A 26,089-nucleotide genomic window follows, 5' to 3' on the forward strand; every position below is an offset into this window, starting at 1 on the left:
GGGCTGTGGGGTGTCCTGTATCAGTGTGTGTGAGGACTGTGGGGTGCCCTGTGTCAGTGTCTCTGTGAGGACTGTGGGGTGCCCTGTGTCAGTGTGTGTGAGGGCTGTGGGTGTCCTGTGTCAGTGTGTGTGAGGGCTGTGGGGTGTCCTGTGTCAGTGTGTGTGAGGGCTGTGGGGTGTCCTGTGTCAGTGTGTGTGAGGGCTGTGGGGTGTCCTGTGTCAGTGTGTGTGAGGGCTGGGGGTGTCCTGTGTCAGTGTCTCTGTGAGGGCTGTGGGTGTCCTGTGTCAGTGTGTGTGAGGGCTGTGGGGTGTCCTGTGTCAGTGTGTGTGAGGGCTGTGCAGTGTTCTGTACAATGTGTGTGAGGACTGTGGGGTGTCCTGTGTCAGTGTGTGTGAGGGCTGTGGGGTGTCCTGTGTCAGTGTGTGTGAGGGATATGGGTATCCTGTGTCAGTGTGTGTGAGGGCTGTGGGTGTCCTGTGTCAGTGTGTGTGAGGGCTGTGGGGTGTCCTGTGTCAGTGTGTGTGAGGATGTGGGGTGTCCTGTGTCAGTGTGTGTGAGGGCTGTGAGTGTCCTGTGTCAGTGTCTCTGTGAGGACTGTGGGGTGTCCTGTGTCAGTGAGTGTGAGGGCTGTGGGGTGTCCTGTGTCAGTGTGTGTGAGGGCTGTGGGTGTCCTGTGTCAGTGTGTGTGAGGGCTGTGGGTGTCCTGTGTCAGTGTTTGTGACGGCTGTGGGGTGTCCTGTGTCAGTGTGTGTGAGGACTGTGGGGTGTTCTGTACAATGTGTGTGAGGGCTGTGGGGTGTCCTGTGTCAGTGTGTGTGAGGGCTGTGGGGTGTCCTGTGTCAGTGTGTGTGAGGGCTGTGGGTGTCCTGTGTCAGTGTCTCTGTGAGGGCTGTGGGTGTCCTGTGTCAGTGTGTGTGAGGGCTGTGGGTGTCCTGTGTCAGTGTGTGTGAGGATGTGGGGTGTCCTGTGTCAGTGTCTCTGTGAGGACTGTGGAGTGTCCTGTGTCAGTGTGTGTGAGGATGTGGGGTGTCCTGTGTCAGTGTCTCTGTGAGGACTGTGGAGTGTCCTGTGTCAGTGTGTGTGAGGGCTGTGGGTGTCCTGTGTCAGTGTGTGTGAGGACTGTGGGGTGTCCTGTGTCAGTGTGTGTGAGGGCTGTGGGGTGTCCTGTGTCAGTGTGTGTGAGGGCTGTGGGGTGCCCTGTGTCAGTGTCTCTGTGAGGATGTGGGGTGTCCTGTGTCAGTGTCTCTGTGAGGACTGTGGGGTGTCCTGTGTCAGTGTCTCTGTGAGGGCTGTGGGTGTCCTGTGTCAGTGAGTGTGAGGGCTGTGGGTGTGCTGTGTCAGTGTGTGTGAGGACTTTGGGGTGTCCTGTGTCAGTGTGTGTGAGGGCTGTGGGTGTCCTGTGTCAGTGAGTGTGAGGGCTGTGGGGTGTCCTGTGTCAGTGTGTGTGAGGGCTGTGGGTGTCCTGTGTCAGTGTCTCTGTGAGGACTGTGGGGTGTCCTGTGTCAGTGAGTGTGAGGGCTGTGGGGTGTCCTGTGTCAGTGTGTGTGAGGGCTGTGGGGTGTCCTGTGTCAGTGTGTGTGAGGGCTGTGGGGTGTCCTGTGTCAGTGTTTGTGACAGCTGTGGGGTGTCCTGTGTCAGTGTGTGTGAGGACTGTGGGGTGTCCTGTGTCAGTGTGTGTGAAGGCTGTGGGGTGTCCTGTGTCAGTGTGTGTGAGGGCTGTGGGGTGTCCTGTGTCAGTGTGTGTGAGGGCTGTGGGGTGTCCTGTGTCAGTGTGTGTGAGGGCTGTGGGTGTCCTGTGTCAGTGTGTGTGACGGCTGTGGGGTGTCCTGTGTCAGTGTGTGTGAGGACTCTGGGGTGCCCTGTGTCAGTGTCTCTGTGAGGACTGTGGGGTATCCTGTGTCAGTGTGTGTGAGGGCTGTGGGGTGTCCTGTGTCAGTGTTTGTGACGGCTGTGGGGTGTCCTGTGTCAGTGTTTGTGACGGCTGTGGGGTGTCCTGTGTCAGTGTGTGTGAGGGATGTGGGGTGTCCTGTGTCAGTGTGTATGAGGGCTGTGGGGTGTCCTGTGTCAGTGTGTGTGAGGATGTGGGTGTCCTGTGTCAGTGTGTGTAAGGGCGGTGGAGTGTTCTGTACAATGTGTGTGAGGGCTGTGGGGTGTCCTGTGTCAGTGTGTGTGAGGGCTGTGGGGTGTCCTGTGTCAGTGTGTGTGAGGGCTGTGGGTGTCCTGTGTCAGTGTTTGTGACGGTTGTGGGGTGTCCTGTGTCAGTGTGTGTGAGGGCTGTGGGTGTCCTGTGTCAGTGTGTGTGAGGATGTGGGGTGTCCTGTGTCAGTGTCTCTGTGAGGACTGTGGGGTGTCCTGTGTCAGTGTGTGTGAGGGCTGTGGGGTGTCCTGTGTCAGTGTGTGTGAGCACTGTGGGGTGTCCTGTGTCAGTGTGTGTGAGGGCTGTGGGGTGTCCTGTGTCAGTGTGTGTGAGGGCTGTGGGGTGTCCTGTGTCAGTGTGTGTGAGGGCTGTGGGGTGTCCTGTGTCAGTGAGGACTGTGGGGTGTCCTGTGTCAGTGTGTGTGAGGGCTGTGGGTGTCCTGTGTCAGTGTGTGTGAGGGCTGTGGGGTGTCCTGTGTCAGTGTGTGTGAGGATGTGGGTGTCCTGTGTCAGTGTGTGTGAGGACTGTGGGGTGTCCTGTGTCAGTGTGTGTGAGGACTGTGGGGTGTCCTGTGTCAGTGTGTGTGAGGGCTGTGGGGTGTCCTGTGTCAGTGTGTGTGAGGGCTGTGGGTGTCCTGTGTCAGTGTGTGTGAGGATGTGGGGTGTCCTGTGTCAGTGTCTCTGTGAGGACTGTGGGGTGTCCTGTGTCAGTGTCTCTGTGAGGGCTGTGGGTGTCCTGTGTCAGTGAGTGTGAGGGCTGTGGGTGTGCTGTGTCAGTGTGTGTGAGGACTGTGGGGTGTCCTGTGTCAGTGTGTGTGAGGGCTGTGGGGTGTCCTGTTTCAGTGTGTGTGAGGGCTGTGGGTGTCCTGTGTCAGTGTCTCTGTGAGGACTGTGGGGTGTCCTGTGTCAGTGAGTGTGAGGGCTGTGGGGTGTCCTGTGTCAGTGTGTGTGAGGGCTGTGGGGTGTCCTGTGTCAGTGCGTGTGAGGGCTGTGGGTGTCCTGTGTCAGTGTCTCTGTGAGGACTGTGGGTGTCCTGTGTCAGTGTGTGTGAGGATGTGGGGTGTCCTGTGTGAGTGAGTGTGAGGGCTGTGGGTGTCCTGTGTCAGTGTGTGTGAGGGCTGTGGGGTGTCCTGTGTCACTGTGTGTGAGTGCTGTGGGTGTCCTGTGTCAGTGTGTGTGAGGGCTGTGGGGTGTCCTGTGTCAGTGTGTGTGAGGGCTGTGGGTGTCCTGTGTCAGTGTGTGTGAGGGCTGTGGGTGTCCTGTGTCAGTGTGTGTGAGGGCTGTGGGTGTCCTGTGTCAGTGTGTGTGAGGGCTGTGGGTGTCCTGTGTCAGTGTGTGTGAGGGCTGTGGGTGTCCTGTGTCAGTGTGTGTGAGGGCTGTGGGTGTCCTCTGTCAGTGTCTCTGTGAGGGCTGTGGTGTGTCCTGTGTCAGTGTGTGTGAGGGCTGTGGGGTGTCCTGTGTCAGTGTGTGTGAGGGCTGTGGGGTGTCCTGTGTCAGTGTCTCTGTGAGGGCTGTGGGTGTCCTGTCAGTGTGTGTGAGGACTGTGGGTGTCCTGTGTCAGTGTGTGTGAGGGCTGTGGGTGTCCTGTGTCAGTGTGTGTGAAGGCTGTGTGTGTCCTGTGTCAGTGTGTGTGAGGGCTGTGGGTGTCCCTGTCCCGTGTCCCTCGGCTGGGTTCCCGTGGTGGCCCTTTGCTGTCCTGCGGCTCCGCCCGTGGAAGCAGCTCTGTGGCCCGGCTCCCGGTGCGGCTCCTGGTAGCGCCCATGCGTGGCACCTGCCCGGCGGCCGCGGCTTGCCTGGCGCTGAATGGGCTGTGGCCAGGCTGGTTTGTCCTCGGAGCAGGCTGCCAGGACACAGGCGCCTGTGGCCGCGTGGTCGGGCTGGAAGGGTGATCTGGAGCTGCCCGGGGAGGGGCAGAGACGCCGCGGCCTGGCCACCGGGCTCGCCTCAGCCGCAGCCCCGCCTTCCGCAGCCCAGGCCGCAGCACGAGGCCCAGGCTGTCCGTCCGCGCCGCCCTGGGAGCGGAGCCATGAGCCATCGCCGTGCGCATGCGCGGAGGAGCCCCCGCAGCTGCGCCCTGGGGAGGGTTCCCTGGAGCCTTCAGTGTGGGGAGAGGGCCGAGTTCCTGGTTTTGGTGTTGTTTTGGTGTTGTTCTCACGTCCTGGGGCTTTGCTCCAGCGAGGCTGACTGCGTGCCTCCCGCCCAGACCCCAAGCCCCACGCCCCCGCCCGGGCCTCCCCGCGCCGAGCTGCGTAGCCGTGCGGGTCTCTGCGCTCGGCCCTTCTGAGGGTTGATCGGGGCGGTGTGAGCACCCTGCGGTGGGGGCCGCGCTGGACCTGGTGGCTGCGTCCCCCGGGTCCTGTGTGCTCTCCGGGCAGGGCCATCGCGCTCCCCGCGGCAGCACCCTGTCCCCAGACGCTGCCGGCGCCCCTGGCTGGGAGCCATCGCAGCTCGGGAGGTGTGCTGCCGGCGTGTCTGGCGGGCATGTCGCCCTCGCACGGGGCCGACGAGGCTTCCCCCAGGCCACAGCTGCAGCCTTGCCCCATGCCTGTGCCTGGCCGGCCCCCGCTGTCTGCCCTCGGCAGGTGGGCCAGCGCCGTGCTGTCCAGTGTCCCCGCACGCTCGCTCGCGTCCACGCGTGGGGACATTCCCCTCTGGTCTCCTTGTTGCTGCCAACAAGGGCCGTGAAGACTGCGGTCACCCACGTGTGTGGCAGGTGCAGACCCCTCCCCCACCCCTGCTTGCTCCCAGAGCTCGGCCCCCACGCTCTGCTGGCCAACGACTGTGACCCCGGGGCCTGACCCGTGACTAGGCCCCTCCCTAGACAGGCAGCCGCCTCCCCATGCCCAGCCCCCTGTAAGCCTGGGGTGGGCCCGGGCCCGCGCTTCGGATGGGCTGTGGCCTCGTCCCCACTGCCGGCTGTGGACACGGTGCCCGCTGTGCAGGGCAGGCCCCGCTGGCCTCCAGGGGCTTGGAGCCCGAGGGACTCGCTGAGCGCCCACCAGGCCTCTCTGCCGCTGACCCTGCTCTCCGGCGCCTTGGAGGTGGAGTTGCTCACCACCAGGCCCCCGTCTCAGGTCAGGGTGCCGAGCGGGAGGCAGACCTGTCCGAGGGCCCGGCGTGCTGACCTCCGCACGGCTGCCCCGGTACCTGAAGCCCAGAGGCCGCCTGGCCGCCGTCTGCGGAGTGGGACGCGCCCACAGCCGCCTGCCTGCTGTGGGGCTGCCGGGCAGGTGCCCCCTCCCGCCTCGCGCCGTCGCAGGGGTGCCTGCTGCTTCGCAGTGGAGACTGACAGCCCCCCAGCGTGGGGACGCGTGATGGCGCAGCACCGAGAAACCTGCCGGGGCGCAGGGGAGCTGGCCCAGGCCACAGGGCTGTGGACGGCCCAGTGTCCAGACACGGGTCGGCACCTGCAGGCCTGCATGCAGGAGGAGCCCAGCAAAGGGGCGAGGGCCTGCTGACACGGCACCACGCCGCGGTGGAGGGCGGAGGGCGGAGGGCGGTGGCAGCCCGCCTGGGCCGTCCTCTCCCGGTAACAGTGGCCGGCGGAGCAAGGCGCCCTCACGGGCCGCGGGGCTGCTGCCCGCTCCCAGGCCTGCCGCAGGCTCTCGCACAGGATGAACGGCGCATCTGGGGGCGCTCTGGTGGACACACGGGGCCTCGGCGAAGGCAGACCCTGGGGCAGGGCGCCCGGAAACCGGCCCTGCATCTGACGGAAGAACCTGTGCCGGAAACAGGAGCTCCTGGAGCCCACGGCGCTGAGAAGGCCGGGAGGAGCGCGGGGGCGGACGGGGCTGGCGCCGCGGCACAGGCGGGAGGCCACGCTCGGCGACGCCGACGGCTGCAGTCCCGCTGCTTCCTGCTGCAGACGGCCCGCGTCGGATGGCGCCCCGGCTCCGCTTCAGCCTGGCCCAGCCGTGGCCGCTCAGCTGTTTGGGACGTGACCCAGTGGATACAGATCCGTGTCCCCGATGGGGAGAGCGGCTCTCGCAGGAGCCTGTGCCTGGCCACGACCACCGGCTTGCGCCAGGGCCCAGGGCCCACCGTCTCCATCCTGCGGTGCTGCCGCTGGACGAGGGCGGGAACCAAGGGGGCTGGGCAGCGAGGACAGGACCTGGGCAGGGGAGCCCCCGAGGAGCGAGCCGGAGGGCAGCCGGCGCCAGGGAGCAGGCGGGGGCTCGCAGACTCCCAGAGACCCAGGCCTCCCGCGGAGGAGGGGCGCGCAGCAGGCCCGCCTCAACAGAGTGGTGAACGCGGCGCGGACCCTGGGCCACGGAAGCCACTGGCAGGGGACAGCCACACCTTAGGGTTCTGGGCCCAGCCCAGCTGGGACGACGGGGTGAGCGAGGCGCAGAGCGGCCGAGGCCTGTGCCGCTCCCTGGGGACGCCGCCGCGGCCTGGTCTCCCACAGCATCCTCCCGGCTGGAGGCTCCTTCCCGGCGTGGCCTTCTCAGGGTCTGCACACCTGCGTCCTCCGGGCAGGGCCCAGGGGTCTTGGCCTGGGGTGCCGCCGCGCTGCCTGGGGGGCACCAGGGCTGCCTGGGGCTCGGTGGGGCAGACGGTGCGTGGGGGCTGTGGGGGAGGGGCGGGTGGCCAAAAGTGGCCCCAGGGCTGACAGGAGGCATGGGAACAGGGGTGGGAACTGGGCCCGGGCCAGAGGGGGCGCCGAGGCCAGGTGAGTCGCAGCCGGACAAGGCCTCGACGGGCTGCAGGGACCCGGCCGCCTTCCCGGGCCGCGGCCTTGGGGCGATGACCGTTGGGGCCCAGTGCCAGCTCCCCAGTCCCTGCCACGTCCCGGCATCTCCCACACACGGGGGAGCCTGGGGCTGGCGGTCCCGAGTGCTGGGTGCTGCTCCTGGGGGAGACCCGAGAGGGTCCCGCTGGCGCCTTCCCCTCCTCCGCCCTGTGTTGATGACCCCATCCCACGCCTGGGCCCTGCAGCCACCCTGTGTGTGCACCCCGTGTATGTGGTCCGTGCCCCCGCCCATGCACCCCGCTTCCTGCCGCTGGTCATCTTGTGACGTTCATGCCACTGCCATCGCGGGGGGGGGGGGGGGCGGGGACTCGGGCCACAGGGAGTGAGGAGCAAGGTCTAGGGGTCGCTCTGGGGGGCGGGGTCAGGCAGGACCGGCTCGGGCCTCAGGTGGAGGGTGCTGCCGCCGCTGCAGCACGTGGGGCCATCAGGGGTGCAGGTGCCCCCTGCCCAGGCCTGGCTTTCCCGCCTCCCCGAGGTTGGGGAGCCGCCCGCCCCGCCCCGCCCCCGTCTCAGGAGACCTGGAAGGGCCCAGCACGCGTCTGCAGGCTCGCCCGCCTCTCCCTTCTTCCCTAGGCTGGGCCACCCCTTCTCCCGCGCCTCCCCGAGACGCTGAGCCGGGCCTGCAGGCCCCAAGCTGGCTCTGTCACCTGGGCCTGGCTACAGCTCTGGCCCAGGCCGGGCGTCCCGGCACAGGGAGGCCCTCGAGGCCCCGGGACACCGCGCAGGCCCGGGGAGCCGCGCGTGTGCCCGGAGCGCCCGCGCCCGCAGGGGCTGCAGAGAGGCCCGCGCAGAGGCGTCCTGGGCAGCCGTGCCCGCGCTGGAGAACAACCCCCGCGTTTACGTTCTAGACAAATTAGTCTGAAGGAAAACAGACACTGGAGAAAGGCTGAGGCGGAGAGGAACCCGAGCGTAGAGAGGAAGAGGGAGCAGACCAGGAGGCCGGGGCTGGCGTAAGTGTCTTCCGTTCCGTCCAGGCCCCCGCGTCCATCCCGCGTCCGCTGGCTTCCATCTCCAGCCACCATCAGCATCCCCGCTTGACACGGCCCCCTCCCCCGCCCCCCCCTCGGCGAGCCCTGCCCGGGCCGCTGCCCCTGCTGTGGAGCTGGCACTCGGGGGGGCGGGGGGGGGCTCTGTCCCGCCGGTCTCTGCCCTGCCTGACCGGTCTCCTTCCCCAGGTCTCACAGAAAACGGACGCAGCCCAAGAAGTCCAAGCCCGAAGACCCCAAGTCCCCGGGCGAAGGGGCGGCCGGGGCGGCCCCCCTGGAGGAGGCGGCAGGCAGCCTGAAGGAGGAGGCCACGCAGGAGGCCGACCCCGAGGAGGAGGAGGAGGAGCCGCAGCCGCTGGCGGGCCGTGAGGGCGCGGAAGGTGAGCCCCAGCAGGCTGCCCTGGTGCCTGGCTCCCGCCTGGAGCCTGTGTGCCGCTCTCCCGGGCCGGGGCCGGGTGTCTGAAGGTAGCAGGAGGAGGTCCCTGACGGGCAGCCTGGGCCGGGACGCGGAGCGGCGGCGTCAGATGGGAGAGTTGCGTGGTCTCCCTGATGGTCGCCCCCAGGCTCCTGCGTGCGTCCTGGCCTTGCCTCTGAGCCCCTGGGACCGCCCCCACAACAGTCTCTCCCCCACCAGGCGTCGCCCACGAGGCCCCGGGGCCCTGAAGGGGTCTGGTGCCGACTCAGAGTTCGGGCGAGAGGCCCCGGGGGCTGCCCCTCCCTCCGTGGGCGCCCAGCGGTGAGGACAGGGAGCGGGGGCCTGGCTGAAGGGGGTTGCCCGCGTGGACGGGTCCCCCACGCAGGAAACACATGAGCCATCGGGGACGGCGGGCTCGAGGGCGCGGGATCCGATCACCCCAGCCTCCCCGGCGGGCGGCACCTCCAGACGGTGCTCTGCGTGAAGCCAGCCGCGCGCACTCGGAAAGCGTGTGCGTCCTCACTCCTCGGGGAGACAGGGACAGGGCCTGCTGGCCGGGTCGCGCCCCAGACCCTGCGGTGGCCAGGGCTGAGCTGGGAGCTGGAGGGGCAGCCGGGGCTCCCGTGTGAGGGCAGGGACTCAGCTTCGTGACCGCACCACCGTCCTGGCCGCTTCCTGGGGCGCGCTGGCGGGAGGCGGAGCCCTGAGCCGGGCGCGCTGCCCCAGCGTCCCCTTGGTGGAGGAGGGCGAGGTGGACCCCCCATCCCAGGTGTGAGCGTCCCTGGTGTGCGGCACAGCCCCTCCTAGCCCAGGCCGCGCAGGGACAGCGTGGAGGCGGGGCGCCAGGCGGGCAGGACCCCGTGAGCATGGGTGCATCACGGGCCCTGACGTGTGTGGGGAGCCTCCCTCCCACCACAGCCACCCCTCGGCTCTCACAGCACCGAGTCAGGAGCCTGACGGGGACCCCTGGGCTAAGCTGGGCCCCGCCCTCCCCGGCCGCAGGAGGCGACACAGCCCTGGGCTCGCGGCCCGGGCCAGCAGCTCTCTGAGCCTCCCACCCCCGATCTCCCGGGGCCTCTCCTGCCGCCGAGCCCTCCCCGCGTCCTGCCAGTGCCCTCTGGCTCGCGAGGATTCGGGCACAGGGCCCGCAGTGCGGCTTGGGAACCGGTCTCAGCGGCACGGGCCTCTGACTTGGTAAGCGCCAGGATGGAAGTGGTTCAGGCACATTTTCTCCGAGGCACAAACCAGGGAGCGGGAGACGCGAATGCGCCCACGCTAAGGGCACCTGCTCCTGGGGAGACCGGCCCTCAGCAGTCTGCCGGCCCGGACCTGACCGAGGTCAGCGGGGAGCTCCCCCAGGGCAGAGGGGCCCAGCAGGGCTCCCAGACGGCCCCGCGCACGTGCCCCCGAGAGGCCTGGCCTGGCCCTCACGTGCCCGTGCCCGTGGCCGGCCACTCGCTGCTGCCTGTGGGACACAGATGCACTGCCAGCCCTTGTCTGTGGTGGGGACAGGGTGAGGCCGGGAGGGTGCCGCCCGTGCTCCCGGGAGGCCCTCGGCGTGAGCTCCGTGGTCCTGGCTCGGGGTCAGGGCCACGCAGACAGGTCGCCGGGCGTGCGGGAGGCCCGCGGCTGGCGGCTTCGGTGGCAGAAGCCCACACTCTCCGGCCCAGGCCTCCCCGCTGCGGCCTGCACTGCCCAGGCCTTCCGGGCCCAAGCTGCTCCCTTGACAGCCGGGCCCTCGCCAGCGGCCACGGCTTCAGTCACACGGCCGGCAGCGGGCCTTGTTCCCCGCAGGCAGGCTCCGGGGCAGCGGGCGAGTTTGGGGTGCGCTTCAACTCAGCGGGGCTGACTGCTGGGGCGGCGGGAGAGGCCCCCAAACCTTGGCTGCTCAGCATGGCTGCCTGGGGGACGTGGGGTTCCGTGCTGTGCCGATGCGTCGGGTGGGCGGACCCTGTCTGCGTGACTGAGTTCTCGCGGGTGGCTCCAGAACAGGGGCCGCGCGTCTCACGAGCAGGTGTTCGTGGGGGTCCCGGCGGAGTGCGTCCCGGGGGCCTGGGGAGAAGCAGCTGAGCTGGCCGGGGGCTGTGTGCTCCCTGGAAGTCAGCCCCCGTGACTGCCCCTCTGTGGGTCAGAGGCGCCCAGGGGCATGCGGGGCCTCACAGGAAGACGAGTGAGGGGTGGGGAGAGCCAGGCCTGGGTGTGGGCCCTGGCCAGGCCGCCCTCTCTGGCCCACACACCCTTGTCCTTGGGTTGGGCGGGGCTGGCTTCCCCCCAGGGTAGCAGGGCCCTCGCCCCGGCGTGCCCATTTCCGGAGCAGCTGTCAGCTGGTGCCTGGCTCGGAGACCAGAGCAAAGGCGGCCCCTCTGGTGAGGCTGGGCGGTTTGTGGGGGCCCAGCTTCCCCGGGGCCAAGTGCCGCCCGGCAGACCACGGTGTCCCCGTGCACCACAGCGGCCACGTGGGCCACGTGCGCCCTCGGCTAGGTCAGATGGCAGCTGCCTTGGAAACGGCAGAGCCACCTCCCTGGGGACGCAGTGTCACACGGCCCAGCCTCACTGACCCTCCTCTGAGAGGGACTTGGAGAGGTGTGGGGCCCGGAGGTGGGCGGCCTCCTGCCTGGGACTTCTGTACCCAGCGTTCCACCCACCCGGGACCCTCCGCCACGTCTGAGTGAGCGCCCGCCCGGAGGCCCGCACCTGCCCCGCAGCGGGTCTTGGCGCTGGGCTGGGCGGGATATGGTCCTCCACCCTCCGCGGTTTCCCTCCGAGTCCTTCCCGGCCTGGGCTCCTGCCCTCTGTGGCCCCGGGCCGGCCTCCGGGGACCTGCGGGCCTCGGGTGGTGAGGGAGAGCAGGGAGGGTCCGTGTTCTGCCGAGGGCGCCGGCGTCTCCGTCGCTTTGTCTCTGTGGGGGCAGCATCGTGTGGCCCCTCAGTCAGAGGCCCTGGCGGCTGTGGGGCAGCGGGGGCTCGGAGCCTGTCCCTGTTCCCCGATGGGCGGACGCGCGTTAGTGCCGGCAGCTGGACTGGCCTCACCCTGCCAGCGCGGAGCCCCCAGACAGAGGGGCTGGAGCCATCTCACCACAGCCCCTGTGCTCCTGGGAGACCTGAGGGTGGGGGTGGGCAAGGCCAGGACCCCCAGGTTCACTCCCGGCATAGATGCCCGTCCCTGTCCCCACGGCCCCGCCTAGCGTCCATGCACTTGGAGCTGTGGGAGGGGGTCCCCTGCGCTGCTGCTGAGGGCTCCGGCCAGTGTCCCCCCCCACCGCCCGCCCTGCCCGCGTGCTGGCCACCCCATCGGGGACCTCCTCCCTGCGGAGCCAGCCCCCGGTACCCAGGTGACCCCCAGCCCTGAGGGTCAGCTGCAGTGCCGGGCTGGGACCGGCCCCGTCCTGGGGCTCGATGACGTCCGCTCAGCGTTTGCACCACCCCAGAGGGAGAAATGCTGCCCCCACCGCAGCAGGGCCTCGGCCTTGTCAGGGCGCCTTCCCCCACAGCGGGCGGCCTCCTGCGCCGTGGGGCTCTCGGCCCCTGCTGCCCACAGCCGCCTCTGTCCAGCGCGGGGCCAGCCCAGGCGACCCGAGGGGCCAGCCGCGCCTGCAGCGTGCCCTGGAGGGCCAGGACACCGGGGCTGCCCTCGTGGCACGGCACAGGGGGACCTGGAGGGGGCAGCGAGGGGCCTGTGGGCCAGAGGCGTGGGTGCTTCCTCTCTGGGGGGCCTGGCTCAGGACTCCGGGGGCTCTCGTCAGCGCAGCCTGGGCCCCACGTGGAGGTGAGCCGGCGACAGGGCGGGTCACGCGGGTCGGGGTTGCGGGCGCCACCTCGCAGCTGCTGGCGGCCGGCTTGCTCCGAGTGGCTGGGCTTGGCGGGCTGGCGGGAGGGCCGGTGTGGACAGAGGGAGCAGACCTCACTGGGTGCCCCTCAGGAGATGGACGTGGTCCTGCTCTCCTCGGGTGCAGGGTGCGGGGTGGGGAGCAGCCTGGACCGGCCGCGAGTGGGCGCAGAGTCCACCACGGGGGAGCCCTGGGTCCCTGGCCTGCAGCCGCTACCCTTGGCCCTGTGTAAGCCACTGTCACTGCCTGCGGGGGGGTCCTGAGATGTGCACGTGGGGCCTGCGCCAGCGTCCCCAACGTCCCCAACGTCCCCAGTGTCCCCTCCCCAGTGTCCCCACCATCCCCGGTGTCCCCACCGTCCCCGGCATCCCCACCGTCCCTGGTGTCCCCGGCATCCCCAGCGTCCCTGGTGTCCCCACCGTCCCTGGTGTCCCCGGCATCCCCGGCGTGCCGGGCTGCAGGCTGCTCCCCAGGCGCCCCCCCGGCTCAGCAGCCCACACAGGCGTGAGCTTCCTGTGGCCCCCCAGCAGGTGCGCGTGTGAAGGAGGCTGGGGCACGGCCTGAGCACAGCCGGCGGCCTCTGCCGGGGTCTCCCTGGCTGACGCGGGTGCGCGCTGGGCCTCCAGGGGAGAATCCGCTCTGCCTGTCCTGACTGCGGCCCCTCCCCCGTCCTGCAAGTCGGCAGCGCCGCCTCTCCCAGTCTCTCCTGGCCCCCTCTCAGGAGGACGCTGGGGTGACGCCGGCCCCCGGCCCCCCGGGACCCCTCCTGTGTCCCCGTCCTCCCTGCGTCCTCTGCAGGCTGGCCCGGCGGGGCTGTGTCTGTCAGTCAGGCTCTGCGGCCCCTGCCTGTCCCCGTTCCCACTCAACCTTGGCCCAGAGACCCCGGCCCCTCCCCGCCACCTGTCAGGGGGTCTCCCTGGAGTCTGGGCCAGGAGCCACCTCCAGGCCCCACTGGCTCGTGTGGCTGCTCAAGGGGCGTCCGTGGTGTGGCGTGGGGGGGTCTGAGACGTCGCTGCTGCCAGTGCCTGGGGTGGTGGTGGGCTCAGGCCCCTGGGGTTGTGGTGGACACAGGCCCAGCTGGCCCCTGGGGTTGTGGTGGACACAGGCCCAGCTGGCCCCTGGGGGTGGTGGTGGGCGCAGGCCCCTGGGGGGTGGTGGACACAGGCCCAGCTGGCCCCTGGGGTGGTGGTGGACACAGGCCCGGCTGGCCCCTGGGGTGGTGGTGGACACAGGCCCAGCTGGCCCCTGGGGTGGTGGTGCACACAGGCCCGGCTGGCCCCTGGGGTGGTGGTGGGCACAGGCCCGGCTGGCCCCTGGGGTGGTGGTGGGCACAGGCCCGGCTGGCCCCTGGGGTGGTGGTAGGCACAGGCCCCTAGGGTGGTGGTGGACACAGGCCCAGCTGGCCCCTGGGGTGGTGGTGGACACAGGCCCAGCTGGCCCCTGGGGTGGTGGTGCACACAGGCCCGGCTGGCCCCTGGGGTGGTGGTGGGCACAGGCCCGGCTGGCCCCTGGGGTGGTGGTGGGCACAGGCCCCTGGGGTGGTGGTGGACACAGGCCCGGATGGCCTCTGGGGTGGTGGTGGGCACAGGCCCAGCTGGCCCCTGGGGTGGTGGTAGGCACAGGCCCCTAGGGTGGTGGTGGACACAGGCCCAGCTGGCCCCTGGGGTGGTGGTGGACACAGGCCCCTGGAGTGGTGGTGGACACAGGCCCGGATGGCCTCTGGGGTGGTGGTGGGCACAGGCCCAGCTGGCCCCTGGGGTGGTGGTGCACACAGGCCCCTGGGGTGGTGGTGGACACAGGCCCAGTTGGCCCCTGGGTGGTGGTGGACACAGGCCCGGATGGCCCCTGGGGTGGTGGTGGACACAGGCCCAGCTGGCCCCTGGGGTGGTGGTGGGCACAGGCCCCTGGGGTGGTGGTGGACACAGGCCCAGCTGGCCCCTGGGGTGGTGGTAGGCACAGGCCCCTGGGGTGTTGGTGGGCACAGGCCCCTGGGGTGTTGGTGGGCACAGGCCCAGCTGGCCCCTTGGTGGTGGTAGACACAGGCCCCTGGGGTGTTGGTGGGCACAGGCCCCTGGGGTAATGGTGGACACAGGCCCAGCTGGCCCCTGGGTGGTGGTGGACACAGGCCCAGCTGGCCCCTGGGGTGGTGGTGGACACAGGCCCAGCTGGCCCCTGGGGTGGTGGTGCACACAGGCCCCTGGGGTGGTGGTAGGCACAGGCCGGGCTGGCCCCTGGGGTGGTGGTGGGCGCAGGCCCGGCAGGCCCCATGACTCGGAAGCGCCTGCCGCTCTGTGCTGTGTCACCCTGGTTGGTGGCCGTCATGCGTGGTCCTCACAGACTTGTGGCACAGGAGCCACCACGGCCCTCTTGCTGCTGAGGTGCGGTGGCCCTGGGGGGCCGTTTCCAGCCACCCCTGGGCTGCCGTGGCCTGAACTGGCCTCTGTGCTCTGGGTGCCTGCGGAGGGGACCCTGGGCCAACTCCTGCCTGGCGGGGGGCCTCCGGAGGCGCCCGCACCCCAGCCGGGCCCCGTGGGCCCCAGCGCCCGCTCTCACTGTGGTCCTCTCTCCTCACAGAGGACGGGCGGGGCAAGCTGCGGCCGGCCAAGGCCAAGAGCGACCGCAAGAAGAAGAGCCACAGCCCCCTGTCGCCCCAGCTGCCGCCCCAGCCGCTGCCACCCCCCTCGGCCCCCTTCCCCGCCGAGGACAGGCTGCGGCTGCCACCCCCACTGGAGCCCCCGGTGCTGGCCCCAGGCCCTGGGACTGCAGAGGAGAGCCCCCCACGGGCGCCCCTCAACGTGGTGCTGCCCGAGGCGCCCGGCGCGGAGCACGAGGTCAAGCCGCGGCCCATCATCCCCATGCTGTACGTGGTGCCCCGGGCCAGCGCGGGGGCCGACAGGGAGCGGGCGGCCGGCCAGCAGGACCCGCAGGACCCCGCCTGGAAGGAGCAGGCCGCCCCCATGGAGCTGGCGGGGCCGGAGGAGACCAAGGCCAGGGCTGGCGAGGCACAGGTAGGCCGTGGGGGCCGTGGGCGCCGTGGGCTGTTCACGCGCGTGGATTCAGACACCAGAGTGGCCCCCAGGGAAGCTCTGGCCCGGGTCCCACAGCGGTGCCCCCACAGGCGGCTCCTTCCGCGTTCCAGGTGCCGTCCGCGTCGCCCAAGCTGAGGGTGGAGATCAAGAAGAGCCGGCGCCACCCCCTGGGCAGGCCGCCCACACGCTCCCCGCTGTCCGTGGTCAAGCAGGAGGCCTCCAGCGATGAGGGTGAGCCGGGGCCCGGGGCGCGGCCCACAGCTGCCCCCACCCTGCCCATCAGCCCGCGCGGCCTGCCCCGCGTCCACACTCCCCCTGGCCTCCCTGCCCCCGACTGCCTCACGCAGCCCCCAGGCCCCAGCAGCAGAGCGGCCCGCGGCAGTGTGGGCTCCCAGGGCCGCCCAGAGCTCCCGCCCCCACCCCAGGCTCCAAGCCCCGTCCACCCTCCTGTGACTCAGTTTCCTTACTGCCCTCGGGGTCCTGTGTGGGGTCACGGCCAGGGTCCGTCCCCAGGCTCCCGGGCGGGTGGGACACTGAGGCCTGGGCTGGGCGGCCTCTCCTGACTCCGCCCCCACGGCCCTGCGCATTCACGCCACCACCACACCTGCTGTGGGGCCCGGCAAGGCAGAGCCGGGCGTGGCGCTGCCCCGCGCACCAGCAGGCAGAAGGGGGGCAGGTGGGCGGGTGCTGGCGGGGGCCTCCCCGCGAGGAGGTGGCCGCCGCGGACGGGCTTGCCCGCGCTCAGGCCTCCCTCCCGGGCCCTCTCTCCCAGAAGCGTTCCCTTTCTCCGCGGAGGAGGACGTGAGCGACCCCGAGGCCCCGCGGTCCCCGCTGTCCCTGCAGTGGAGGAACCAGGCAGCCAGCTTCCAGGCCGAGCGCAAGCTCAACGCGGCGGCCGCCCTCGCGGAGCCCTACTGCGCCGTCTGCACCCTCTTCTACCCGTACAGCCAGGTGAGCGATCCACGGCCGGCGGGAGCTGTGCCCCCTGAACTCCGGCCGCCGCGGGCCTCGCGCCTGCGCGTGACCCTGTGAGAGGCCAGGGTGGGCCCTAAGGGCCCCCTGGGCTCGGGCGTCCCCGGCCTGGGTCGGCCTCTGACAGCGGCCCCCCCGCCCAGTCCCTACAGGCCGAGAAGGAGGCGCCCCCGGCCTCCCTCGGGGAGGGCCCCTCAGCCACACCGCCTTCCAGAAGCGGCCGGAAGACGCGGCCGCTCATCCCCGAGATGTGCTTCGCCTGCAGCGGCGAGAACACCGAGCCACTGCCCGCCAACTCGTGCGTCGGCGACGACGGCACCAGCCCGCTCATCGCCTGCGCCAAGTGCTGCCTGCAGGTGCACGCCAGTGAGTGGCGGGCTGTGTGCTCCCTGGGGCCGGGGGGGGGCCGCCCGTCCCTGTCCTGGGGCGACTGGACGCGGGGCAGGGCCCCGGAAGCTCCCTGGGCTCCGTGCCGTGCAGCGGGGGCCCGAGCACCGCTGTGGAGCAGGGACACCGCGCACGGGGTGGGCGAGGGCCTGGCTCAGGGAGGACAGAGCTGGGGCCCGAGCCCTGCCCTCCCCTGCCTGTTACTCGGAGCTGGGCCGTGAGGTGACCGCAGGGGGCTGACCCGGAGGATGACCCCCACCCCATGGCGGTGCAGGCGCGGGAGCAGACGGGAGACTGGGCATCAGGGCAGAGGTCTGCGCTCGGCCAGGGGCAGCCCCCCTCTCACCGGTTCCCTCCCGGGGCGGCCGGCCGGTCTGCCCGCAGCACTGGGCCTGGGTTTGAGACAGGGAGCTTGTGGGGCGGGGACAGGAGCCAGGCCTGGTGCTCCCAGGTCCACCTCCTGCTGCCCGCAGGGTGTGGGGTGTGGGGGCCGCCCCTGAGAGCCCGTGGGCTGCAGTGCCCCCGCCCTCCCTCTGCAGCTGACCCAGCGCCTCCCCGTTTCAGATCTCTGGCCAGGCTCAGAGGGAGCCCGGCTCGCGGCTGCTGAAATGGCCCCGCAGCTGAGGCTGGACCCGGCTGCCCTGGCGCGGGCCTGCTGCCCCGGGTCCCGGCAGAGCTGAGCGCGGGCTGTGTCGGGGGAGGGGAAGCGCAGCCTCCCGGGGGCTCTGCGGGGTCGCCGTCCTGGCCACTGTGGCCGCTGTGGCCCCCACCCAGCCGTCTCTGGCCCTCCTGTTGCCTCCTGGGCGGCCGCACCCCCTGTGCAGCTGGGGGGTCTCAGGTGGCCCCGTGTCTTCCAGGTTGCTACGGCGTCCGCCCCGAGCTGGTTAACGAGGGCTGGACGTGTTCCCGGTGCACAGCCCACGCCTGGACTGCGGTGAGGCGCGTGGCAATGGGGCTGGGGCCGGGCCCGGTGGGTGGAACCAGCGCGCTGGGGCTGCGGCCCGCCCTGAGCCCTGCGTCTGTCCCCGCAGGAGTGCTGCCTGTGCAACCTCCGGGGAGGAGCCCCTGCAGATGACCACTGACCGGAGGTGGGTGGCGCTGCCAGGGCCCAGCGGCCCCAGCGGCCGTCTGCCTGCCTGGCCTGGGCTGGGAGCGGCAGTGTCCCGGCTGTCCCTTAGGTCCCTGCAGCCCTGGTGTGCCCCCCGCAGCGTGGAGCAGGAGCTGCATCGGCCCAGCCCTGCCGCTCCCTGCCCTGCACTCCCGCGCCAGCCTGGCCCTTTCTCCATGGCCCTGAGTGCTCCTGCCCTGCACTCCCGCGCCAGCCTGGCCTTCTCCATGGCCCTGAGTGCTCCTGCCCTGCACTCCTGCACCGGCCTGGTCCCTCTCCATGGCCCCACGCCCTGCCCTGCTCTCCCGCACCGGCCTGGTCCCTCTCCATGGCCCCGCACCCTGCCCTGCACTCCCGCGCCGGCCTGGCCCCTCTCCATGGCCCCGCGCCCTGCCCTGCACTCCCCGCCGGCCTGGCCCCTCTCCATGGCCCCGCGCCCTGAGTGCTCCTGCCCTGCACTCCCGCGCCGGCCTGGCCCCTCTTCCATGGCCCTGCGCCCTGAGCGCTCCCCTGCACCTGCAGGTGGATCCACGTGGTCTGCGCCATCGCGGTCCCCGAGGCGCGCTTCCTGAATGTGATTGAGCGCCACCCGGTGGACATCAGCGCCATCCCCGAGCAGCGGTGGAAGCTGGTAAGGCCCTGCCCGCGGCACCTGGGCCCTGGGAGGACGCCGCGTGGGGCAGGCACGGCCCTCCGGCTGCACCAGCAGGGGCCGCCCCGGGGCCGCACCAGCCGCCCGCGGTTCCGGGCCCGGGTGCACAGCTCAGCCCGCTGGGGCAGCCGAGCCCTGGAGGCCCCCGCCCGGCCTGGTTCCCAGCCGCCCGCGTGTGGCCTGGGCTGCAGCGTCAGCGCATTCCATCTGCGTGGGAGCCTGGGGCCGGCCTGCAGCACCCCTCCTGCCGCCGCTCCCCTCGCCCCCAGCCTCCCGCTCAGCGGCCCTGCAGGGTGGCTCCTGCCGGCCTCTGGGCGCGGGTGGAGACTGACGGGCCCCGGGGCGGGTCTTCAGGCACCTGCAGGCTGGGCTCTCGGCCCGGCTCGGTTTGCCCAGCTGCCTGGGACAGTTCTGGGCATGGGGGCGCCAGGCTGCAGGGGGCCTGTGGGGCTGGGCCGACCCCCAGACACAGCCCAAGCTCCCGGGGGCCCACAGGTGCAGGGAGGGGCAGGCAGCCGGGGCACAGCGGGAGGGGAGACCTTGCTCACAGAGTGCGGCTGCCAGCCGGGCTGGGCACAGACGGGCGACTCACAGGCCAGGGCTGCGGGGAGCGGGGGGGGTGGCGGGGGGGACGGGTGGTGGTGGTGGTGGTGGGGACAGGGCCAGCCGGGCTGGGCACAGACGGGCGACTCACAGGCCAGGGCTGGGGGGAGCGGGGCGGGGGGGTAGCGGCGGGGGGGACGGGGGTGGTGGTGGTGGTGGGGACAGGGCCAGCCGGGCTGGCACAGACGGGCGACTCACAGGCCAGGGCTGCGGGGAGCCGGGGGGGGGGGGTGCGGCACGAGCCCCTCCCACCGGGAGCGACGCTGCCCTTGTTACGAACACCGCTCCGTGTGACCGGCCCTCGGAGCGAGGAGGGAAACCCCTGGGCACGCAGCGCCCTCGTCCTGCCTGACGAAGCCCCCGGCTCCCCCACGGGCCTTGGGCAGGCCAAGGGTGCGGCGCCCCTGCAGCCATCTGTCCACGCCTGGGCTCAGGGGCCGGGCTCCGGGGAGCGGGAGTGGACGCCTACCGACCGACGGGGAGCGCGCAGGGTGAGGAGCCCTCGCCTGTGCGGGCTGGGCGGCTCCTGGCAGCTGACAGGAGAGACCAGGAGCCTGGGGGAGAGGCGGGGGGGGGGGGGGGCAGGCGGATCGCGCCAGCCCGACCTGCTCTCCAGGGCGCTGCGGTGGGGAGGGGCCGTGCCCAGCCCAGGGCCTCCGGCAGTGGGCCCGAGAGCCGGCCCCGCGAGGGCCCCAGGCTCCACCCTGGCTGCAGGGGCAGGGCGAGCGGCCCGGCCTGCGGCTGCGGTGCCAGTTGTCCCCAGGGCCTGGTGCGTGTCCTCGCGACTCCAGCTGGGGCGCTCAGCGCTGCCGCCCGTGGGGCGGGGGATCTGTGGGCGCCAGCAGCCCCCGGGTTCGCTGCCCCGAGCGGGGGTCCTGGCCCCGGGCTCCGCGCGGCATGAGCGGGTCTGGGGCCCACAGCTTCCTAAGGAGACCCCTGGCCACCGCCCGCCCTCCCCGCGTGCGTGTCTGACCTCCGAGCACGGCTTCCGGGGTGAGAGCCGGGGTCGTGGAGCGATGACGGCTGCCCCGCGCGGGCCTGGCCGCACCAGGCCCCGGGCAGGGTGGGGCTCGCGGGGGTCTCCCCAGGGCAGGAGGGGCTGGCTCCGCCCCCCATGACGGGCTGTCCTGTGGCACTTCTGTTTTGTTCCTGCCCGTGGAGACGAAGGCTGAGGTCCTAGCACGCTCTCGGGTGTGCAGCCAGCTCCCGCAGTTCCAGACCATTCTCGCCCCCAGGAGGGGCCCATCCCCAGGAGCTCGCCCCCTGGTTGCCCCGTCTGGCTAGGCCTGTGCTGGGGGGCCCTGCCCGCTGGCTGAGCCCGGGCGGAGGAGCGTGGCCCAGTGCCCAGGGCGGGGCTCGGGGTCCCTGGGGAGCCCCCCCCCGGGCCGGCGCCCACGGCACTGCCCGTGTCCCCGCAGAAGTGCGTGTACTGCCGGAAGCGCATGAAGAAGCTGTCGGGCGCCTGCATCCAGTGCTCCTACGAGCACTGCTCCACCTCCTTCCACGTGACGTGCGCGCACGCGGCCGGCGTCCTCATGGAGCCCGACGACTGGCCCTACGTGGTCTCCATCACCTGCCTCAAGCACAAGCCCGGGAGCCGCGCGGTGAGTGGGGCCCCGCCCTGTCACTCACAGCCGGCCCCGCCCCGGGCTCGTCCCGCCCCGCCCTCTCACTGGCCCCGCCCCACGCTCACCGCGCCCTGTCCCCGGCCCCGCCCCGCGCTCGCTGAGCCCCGCCCCCGATCACCGCGCCCCGCCCCCTCACTGGCCCCGCCCCGCTCACCGCGCCCTCGCCGCCCGCCCAGGTCCAGCTCCTGAGGGCCGTGTCGCTGGGCCAGGCCGTCCTCACCAAGCACCGCAGCGGCCTCTACTACCGCGGCCGCGTCATCGGCACCGCCGCGCAGACGTTCTACGAGGTGAACTTCGACGACGGCTCCTACAGCGACAACCTGCACCCCGAGAGCATCACAGTGAGCGCCGCGCGGGGCAGGGGGCGGGCGTGTGGAGCCGGCACGGGGCGGGGGGCGGGCACGGGGCAGGGGGCGGGCGTGTGGAGCGGGCACGGGGCGGGGGGCGGGCACGGGGCAGGGGGCGGGCGCGCCGGGCGTGTGGAGCGGGCAGGGGGCGGGGGGCGGGGGGGCGGGAGGCCGGCACAGGGACCAGGGGGTCGGCACGGGGCAGGGGCGGGGGGCGGGCGCGCCGGGCGTGTGGAGCGGGCGGGGGCAGGGGCAGGGGGGCAGGGGGCCGGCACGGGGCAGGGGGCGGGGGCTGGCACGGGGGCAGGGGGTCTGACACGGGGGCAGGGGCAGGGGGCCGGCAGGGGGACCAGGGGGCAGGGGGGGGCTGGGGGCCGGCACGGGGACCAGGGGGGCGGAAGGCCGGCACGGGGACCAGGGGGTCGGCATGGGGGCAGGGGGTCGGCACGGGGACCAGGGGGGCGGGGGGCCGGCACGGGGACCAGGGGGGCAGGGGGGCTGACACAGGGCCAGGGGGGCAGGGGGCCAGCATGGGGGCCAGGGGGACTCACACGGGGCCAGGGGGCCAGCACGGGGGCCAGGGGGCAGGGGGCCAGCACGGGGGCAGGGGGCCGGCAGGGGGACGGGGGGGGGCTGACACGGAGCAGGGGCCAGGGGGCCGGCACGGGGACGGGGGGGGGGGCCAGCACGGGGGCAGGGGGGCTGACACGGGGCCAGGGGGCAGCGGGCCGGTACGGGGACCAGGGGGCCGGCACGGGGCAGGGGGCGGGGGCCGGCACGGGGGCAGGGGGGCTGACACGGGGCCAGGGGGCAGCGGGCCGGCACGGGGACCAGGGGGCCGGCACGGGGCAGGGGGCGGGGGCCGGCACGGGGGCAGGGGGGCTGACACGGGGCCAGGGGGCGGGGGCCGGCACGGGGACCAGGGGGGCAGGGGCAGGGGGGCTGACACGGGGCCAGGGGGCAGGGGGCCGGCATGGGGGCCGGGGGGCTGACACGGGGCCAGGGGGTCGGCACGGGTGCAGGGGGCGGGGGCCGGCACAGGGGCAGGGGGCGGGGGCCGGCACGGGCACAGCTCCAGCCGAGGGCCGGGCCCGCCCCGCTCACCCCGCTCACCCCTGCCTGCCCTTGCAGAGCAGAGACTGCCTGCGGCTGGGACCCCCGCCCGAGGGCGAGCTGGTGGAGCTGCGGTGGACCGACGGCAACATCTATAAGGCCAAGTTCGTGTCCTCTGTCACCAGCCACATCTATCAGGTGGGCGGCCTGCGGTCGCTTGGCGGTCGTGTGCCAGGGTTTCCCAGTGTGGCCCCGGGTGGCTGCAGGAGTGGGTGCAGGCAAGGGGTTCAGGATAGCGGGGTTTAGAACGTGGGGTTCAGGGTACACGGGGTTCAGGATGGCGGGGTTCAGACGCGGGGTTCAGGGTTCGTGGAGTTCAGATGCGGGGTCCAGGACAGCGGGTGCTGCACCTGCTGGGGCTGCCGGGTGGGGGCGCCCGTCTCCGCTCAGCTCTTGGAGGTCGCGGTTGAAAACCGCGCAGCAGCCCCGGCAGGGGCCCGTGGAGCCGTCCCCTGGGAGAGCTCAGGGCTGGGCACCCACAGACCCCGGTGCTGCGGCTCCGTGGGCCTCGGCACCCCCTCCTCTCTGTCCTGTCGGGGACTGCGGGGCTCCCAGCTCCTGTGGGTGCAGGCGTGGGTGCGGGTGCGCTGGCCTGTGCCTGGGGGCCCCCCTCGGGGGAAGCAGGTTTTCGGCTGGGGCCTGACGGAGCGCGGTGGAGCCGCGGGGTGCGGGGACCAGGCGGAGCCGCGGGGTGCGGGGGTCAGGCGGAGCCCTGGGTGGGGGGACCAGGCCGGCGTGCAGAGATCAGGCGGCCCATGCCCGGTCCCCCTGGGTGTGGGGAAGACGCAGAGGCGCACCGGAATGCGTCTCCCGCGTCCCTGACTGGGGCCTCGGCTCCCTTCAGCTGCGGGGGCACCAGAGGCCCTGGCCTGCGGGGACTTGGCCCGGCCTCCTGCTGGCCCCAGCCCTCCACAGCACACTGCCGCCCACCCTGGGCAGCACGGGCCAGCGCCTCCAAGCCTGCGGACTTAACTCCCACACTTACTTTCCTGGGAGCTGGGGGGGAGGGGAGGGAGAGGGAGAGGGGGAGGGAGAGAGGGGAGGGAGAGAGGGGAGAGGGGGAGGGGAGGAGGAGGGGGAGGGAGAGAGACAGAGGGGGAGGGAGAGGGGGAGAGAAGGGGAGAGAGAGGGAAATGGAGGGGGAGGGGAGAGGGGGAGAGGGAGGGGGAGAGGGAGAGGAGGGGGAGAGGGAGAGGAGGAGAGGGAGAGGGAGAGAGAGGAGGGAGAGGAAGAGAGGGGGGTGGGGAGGGGAGAGGGGGCGGGAAGGGGAGGAGAGGGAGAGGAGGGGAGGGGGAGAGGGAGGGAGGGGGAGGAGACAGCGCTTCCATCCCCCGGCTCACTCCCCAGCGCCAGGCCAGAGCCAGGAGCGGAGCTGGGAGCTCCATCCGGGTCCGAACCCGCTGCCGGCCTGAGCCTGGGGGAGGGGAGCTTCGGCGTGCACCTGCGTGCCTGAGGGGGGCCGTGCCCCGAGGGGGAGCCCCGGCCGGCCCCCACCCACGCTTCACTGCTAGGCGCCTGTCCCCAAAACAGTGCACGCGCGCTGAGCCGCCCCCTGTCCCCCGACACACTGCACGCGCGCTGAGCCTCCCCCTGTCCCCCAAAACAGTGCACGTGCGCTGAGCCGCCCGGCGGCCCCGGGGTCTGTGCAGGCGGGCGGGGAGGGGCACCGCGCCTGCGTCCTCAGGCCTGCGCCCCCCCGCCTGTATCTTCCGGGCTGCCCCCCCCGCCTGCGTCTTCCGGCCTGCGCCCCTCCGCTGCGCCTGGGCCCCCTCCCTGCGCCCCTCCGCTGCGCCTGCCCCCCTCCCTGCTCCCGTGTCTGTGTCTTCATGACGCCAGTGCGGGTGTCAGCCGCCCGGCACCGCGCTGTGTCCGCCTCCGCCCCCCCCCTCCCGTGCAGGCCCGGGCAGGAGTCCCACGTGGGGGGGGGGCTCAGCCACCGAGGGCCCCGCCCGCGCTGAGGCCGCGTCCTTCGGCAGGTGGAGTTCGAGGACGGGTCCCAGCTGACGGTGAAACGGGGGGACATCTTCACCCTGGAGGAGGAGCTGCCCAAGCGCGTGCGGTCCCGGCTGGTGAGCGCCCCGCGTGGCCGGGGGGGGGGGGGCGTGGGCGGGCTCCTCGAGGGTCCTGCCTGGAGGGCAGGCGGCGCCCCGCGCGTCCTGGGGGCTGTGCGAGGCCAGGGAGCGTGGGCTCCGAGGCCACGGGCCTCCGCCCCCGGCCGGCGCTGACCGCTGCCCTCTCGCCCGCAGTCGCTCAGCACCGGGGCGCCCCAGGAGCCCGGCCTCCCGGGAGAGGAGGCGAAGGCCGCCAAGCGCCCGCGGGTGGGCGGCGCCGAGGACTCGGGGCAGGGCGCGGACCGCCTGGCCTTCATGGAGAGCCTGCTGCAGGCGCGGGGCCGGCCCGGAGCCCCCTTCTAGGCCGGCGCGCGGGCCGCGGGCCCCGGCGGACTCAGGGAGCGGGGCCGCGAGGCTCCTCGGATTCGGACCCGGGTCAGCTCTACCCACAAGGTGCTATGCGTCTACTGAGCGGCCCCGCCCGGCCGGGACTGTCCACGCCGGACGGGGAGCCGGAGCCGGGGCTCACCCAGCCGCCCGCCCGCAGCTCCTTGTGTGTTTGCTGGGGGCGGGGGGCGGCCAGGCCGAGGCGCGCCCCCGCCCCACGGCTGCGTTCCAGAAGCTTCCAGGGCCGCCGGCTCTTTGGAGAGCGCCGGGCGCAGCGTGGACGCCGACTGCGGGCCCCTCTGCCCGGTGCGCGGGGGCGCGCGGGCCCTGGCGCGGCCGCGGATTTGTGGCTGCCCGCCAGGGTCGCCGAGGGGCCCCCCCACGGCCGGCGCCTGCTCGGGCCGCGGTGCCGGGTGGGCAGGGCTGCGGCCCGACTTGGAGACGCTATTTATAATGTACAGAGGGTCACGGGAAGTGGGCGCCCTCCCCGGCGCGTGCCCCTCCCGTCTGACTGCAGTGACCCCGCCCCCGCCCACCCGAGAGCAAGGATTCCTGGTGTTTCGGCCTCGGTTCCTGATGAATTAAAGTCTCACGAGCATTGCCAAGTCCCACTCTGTGTCCGCGCGTGTTCATTGGGGGGGCGGGTGGACCCCGGCCCCTCCCCCACCCCCTCCCCCACCCACATCCCCCGTCCTGGGCGTGCGCGGGCCTGGGTTCCTCGCCGCCGTGGGCCTGGCCGTGCCCTGGGCGGGGAGCGCTCGGGCAGAGGCCGCCCCCTGCCCACGACGGTGCAGGTCCCCGCCGGGGAGCCACCTGGAAGGTCAGGGTGCCGAGTGACGCCGGCAGGCAGGCAGGGGACCGGGCGGTGGGGGCACCGGTGCAGGGCACAGCCCTGCAAGGCCCTGAGGCTGGGCCGGGGCCCCTGTGGCCAGAGCCCCTGGAGCAAGGGGCAGGGGGCGGGCAGGTCACACAGGGCCTTGCGGGCCGCGGGAGGGCCTGGGCACCCGATTCCTGTGCTCGGAGCAGGCGCTACCCATCCGCGGGTCCCCCCCAAGGCCTGCGCCAGCTGGGCCCCCGCTGGACGCCAGCGCCGGCGCCCTCCCCGGCGCCTCCCGGGCTCTGCCTTCGCAGGAGGCGCGGCTGGAAGCCGGAGCCGGGAGCTGAGCCGGGCGGAGTCTCCACGGCGGCCCCGCGGCCCGGGTCCCGGCTCGGGAGCTCACGGGCGCCCCCTGGCTGCAACGGGGAGGCCAGCAGGGGCGGGGCTGCACCGGGTGGAGGCAGCGGGGAACCCAGGCCCCAGGGGGGGCGTGGGGGGCGCCCCCGCTGCCCCGGAGGCCCGGCCCAGAGCAGCCGAAGCAGCCGCCGAGCAGGGCGGGGCACGTCGCTACCGCGGCCGCCCCCGGCTGGATGGACACGGGGGTGGTTCCGGTTTTCCCAACTGTGGACGAGAGCGGTGTCTGCACGCGCCCCTGCCGCAGGGCCCCAGGGGTGCAGGGCGCCCCGCGCTGCTCGGCCTCTGATCCCGCTCCCTGCTGACGCACCTGCGAGGCAGCGGGGAGGCCCCCAGCGCTGGGCCCTGCACCCCGCGCGAGCCCCGGGAGGAGCTCCTGGCCCCCGCTCTGCGGGCGTCTGGGGCGGGAACCAGCGGAGCGGAGGTTCGCTCTCTCCCTGCCTGTGAAAAGAAAAGAAGTCTCA

The 26,089-nt window shown here is 72.4% G+C and overlaps 1 protein-coding gene across 1 annotated transcript in view; it reads left to right on the forward strand.

The window, feature by feature from the left end:
• Positions 1 to 25,005, forward strand: part of KDM4B (lysine demethylase 4B) — a 95,283-nt gene extending 70,278 nt beyond the window's left edge. The window contains 15 exon segments of the mRNA XM_070058683.2: positions 7,739 to 7,840; positions 8,066 to 8,256; positions 14,692 to 15,125; positions 15,257 to 15,377; positions 15,919 to 16,097; positions 16,262 to 16,484; positions 17,363 to 17,439; positions 17,537 to 17,569; positions 17,571 to 17,593; positions 18,136 to 18,244; positions 20,287 to 20,472; positions 20,673 to 20,837; positions 21,975 to 22,094; positions 23,933 to 24,025; positions 24,203 to 25,005. Coding sequence (XP_069914784.2) covers positions 7,739 to 7,840; positions 8,066 to 8,256; positions 14,692 to 15,125; positions 15,257 to 15,377; positions 15,919 to 16,097; positions 16,262 to 16,484; positions 17,363 to 17,439; positions 17,537 to 17,569; positions 17,571 to 17,593; positions 18,136 to 18,244; positions 20,287 to 20,472; positions 20,673 to 20,837; positions 21,975 to 22,094; positions 23,933 to 24,025; positions 24,203 to 24,370 — 2,224 coding nt within the window. The 3' untranslated portion in view covers positions 24,371 to 25,005.
• Positions 25,006 to 26,089: the final 1,084 nt, after the last annotated feature.

The sequence above is a fragment of the Oryctolagus cuniculus genome, chromosome 16 (genome assembly GCF_051225735.1).
Source record: "Oryctolagus cuniculus isolate XC-2025 breed Fujian yellow rabbit chromosome 16, ASM5122573v1, whole genome shotgun sequence".
Taxonomy (NCBI): domain Eukaryota; kingdom Metazoa; phylum Chordata; class Mammalia; order Lagomorpha; family Leporidae; genus Oryctolagus; species Oryctolagus cuniculus.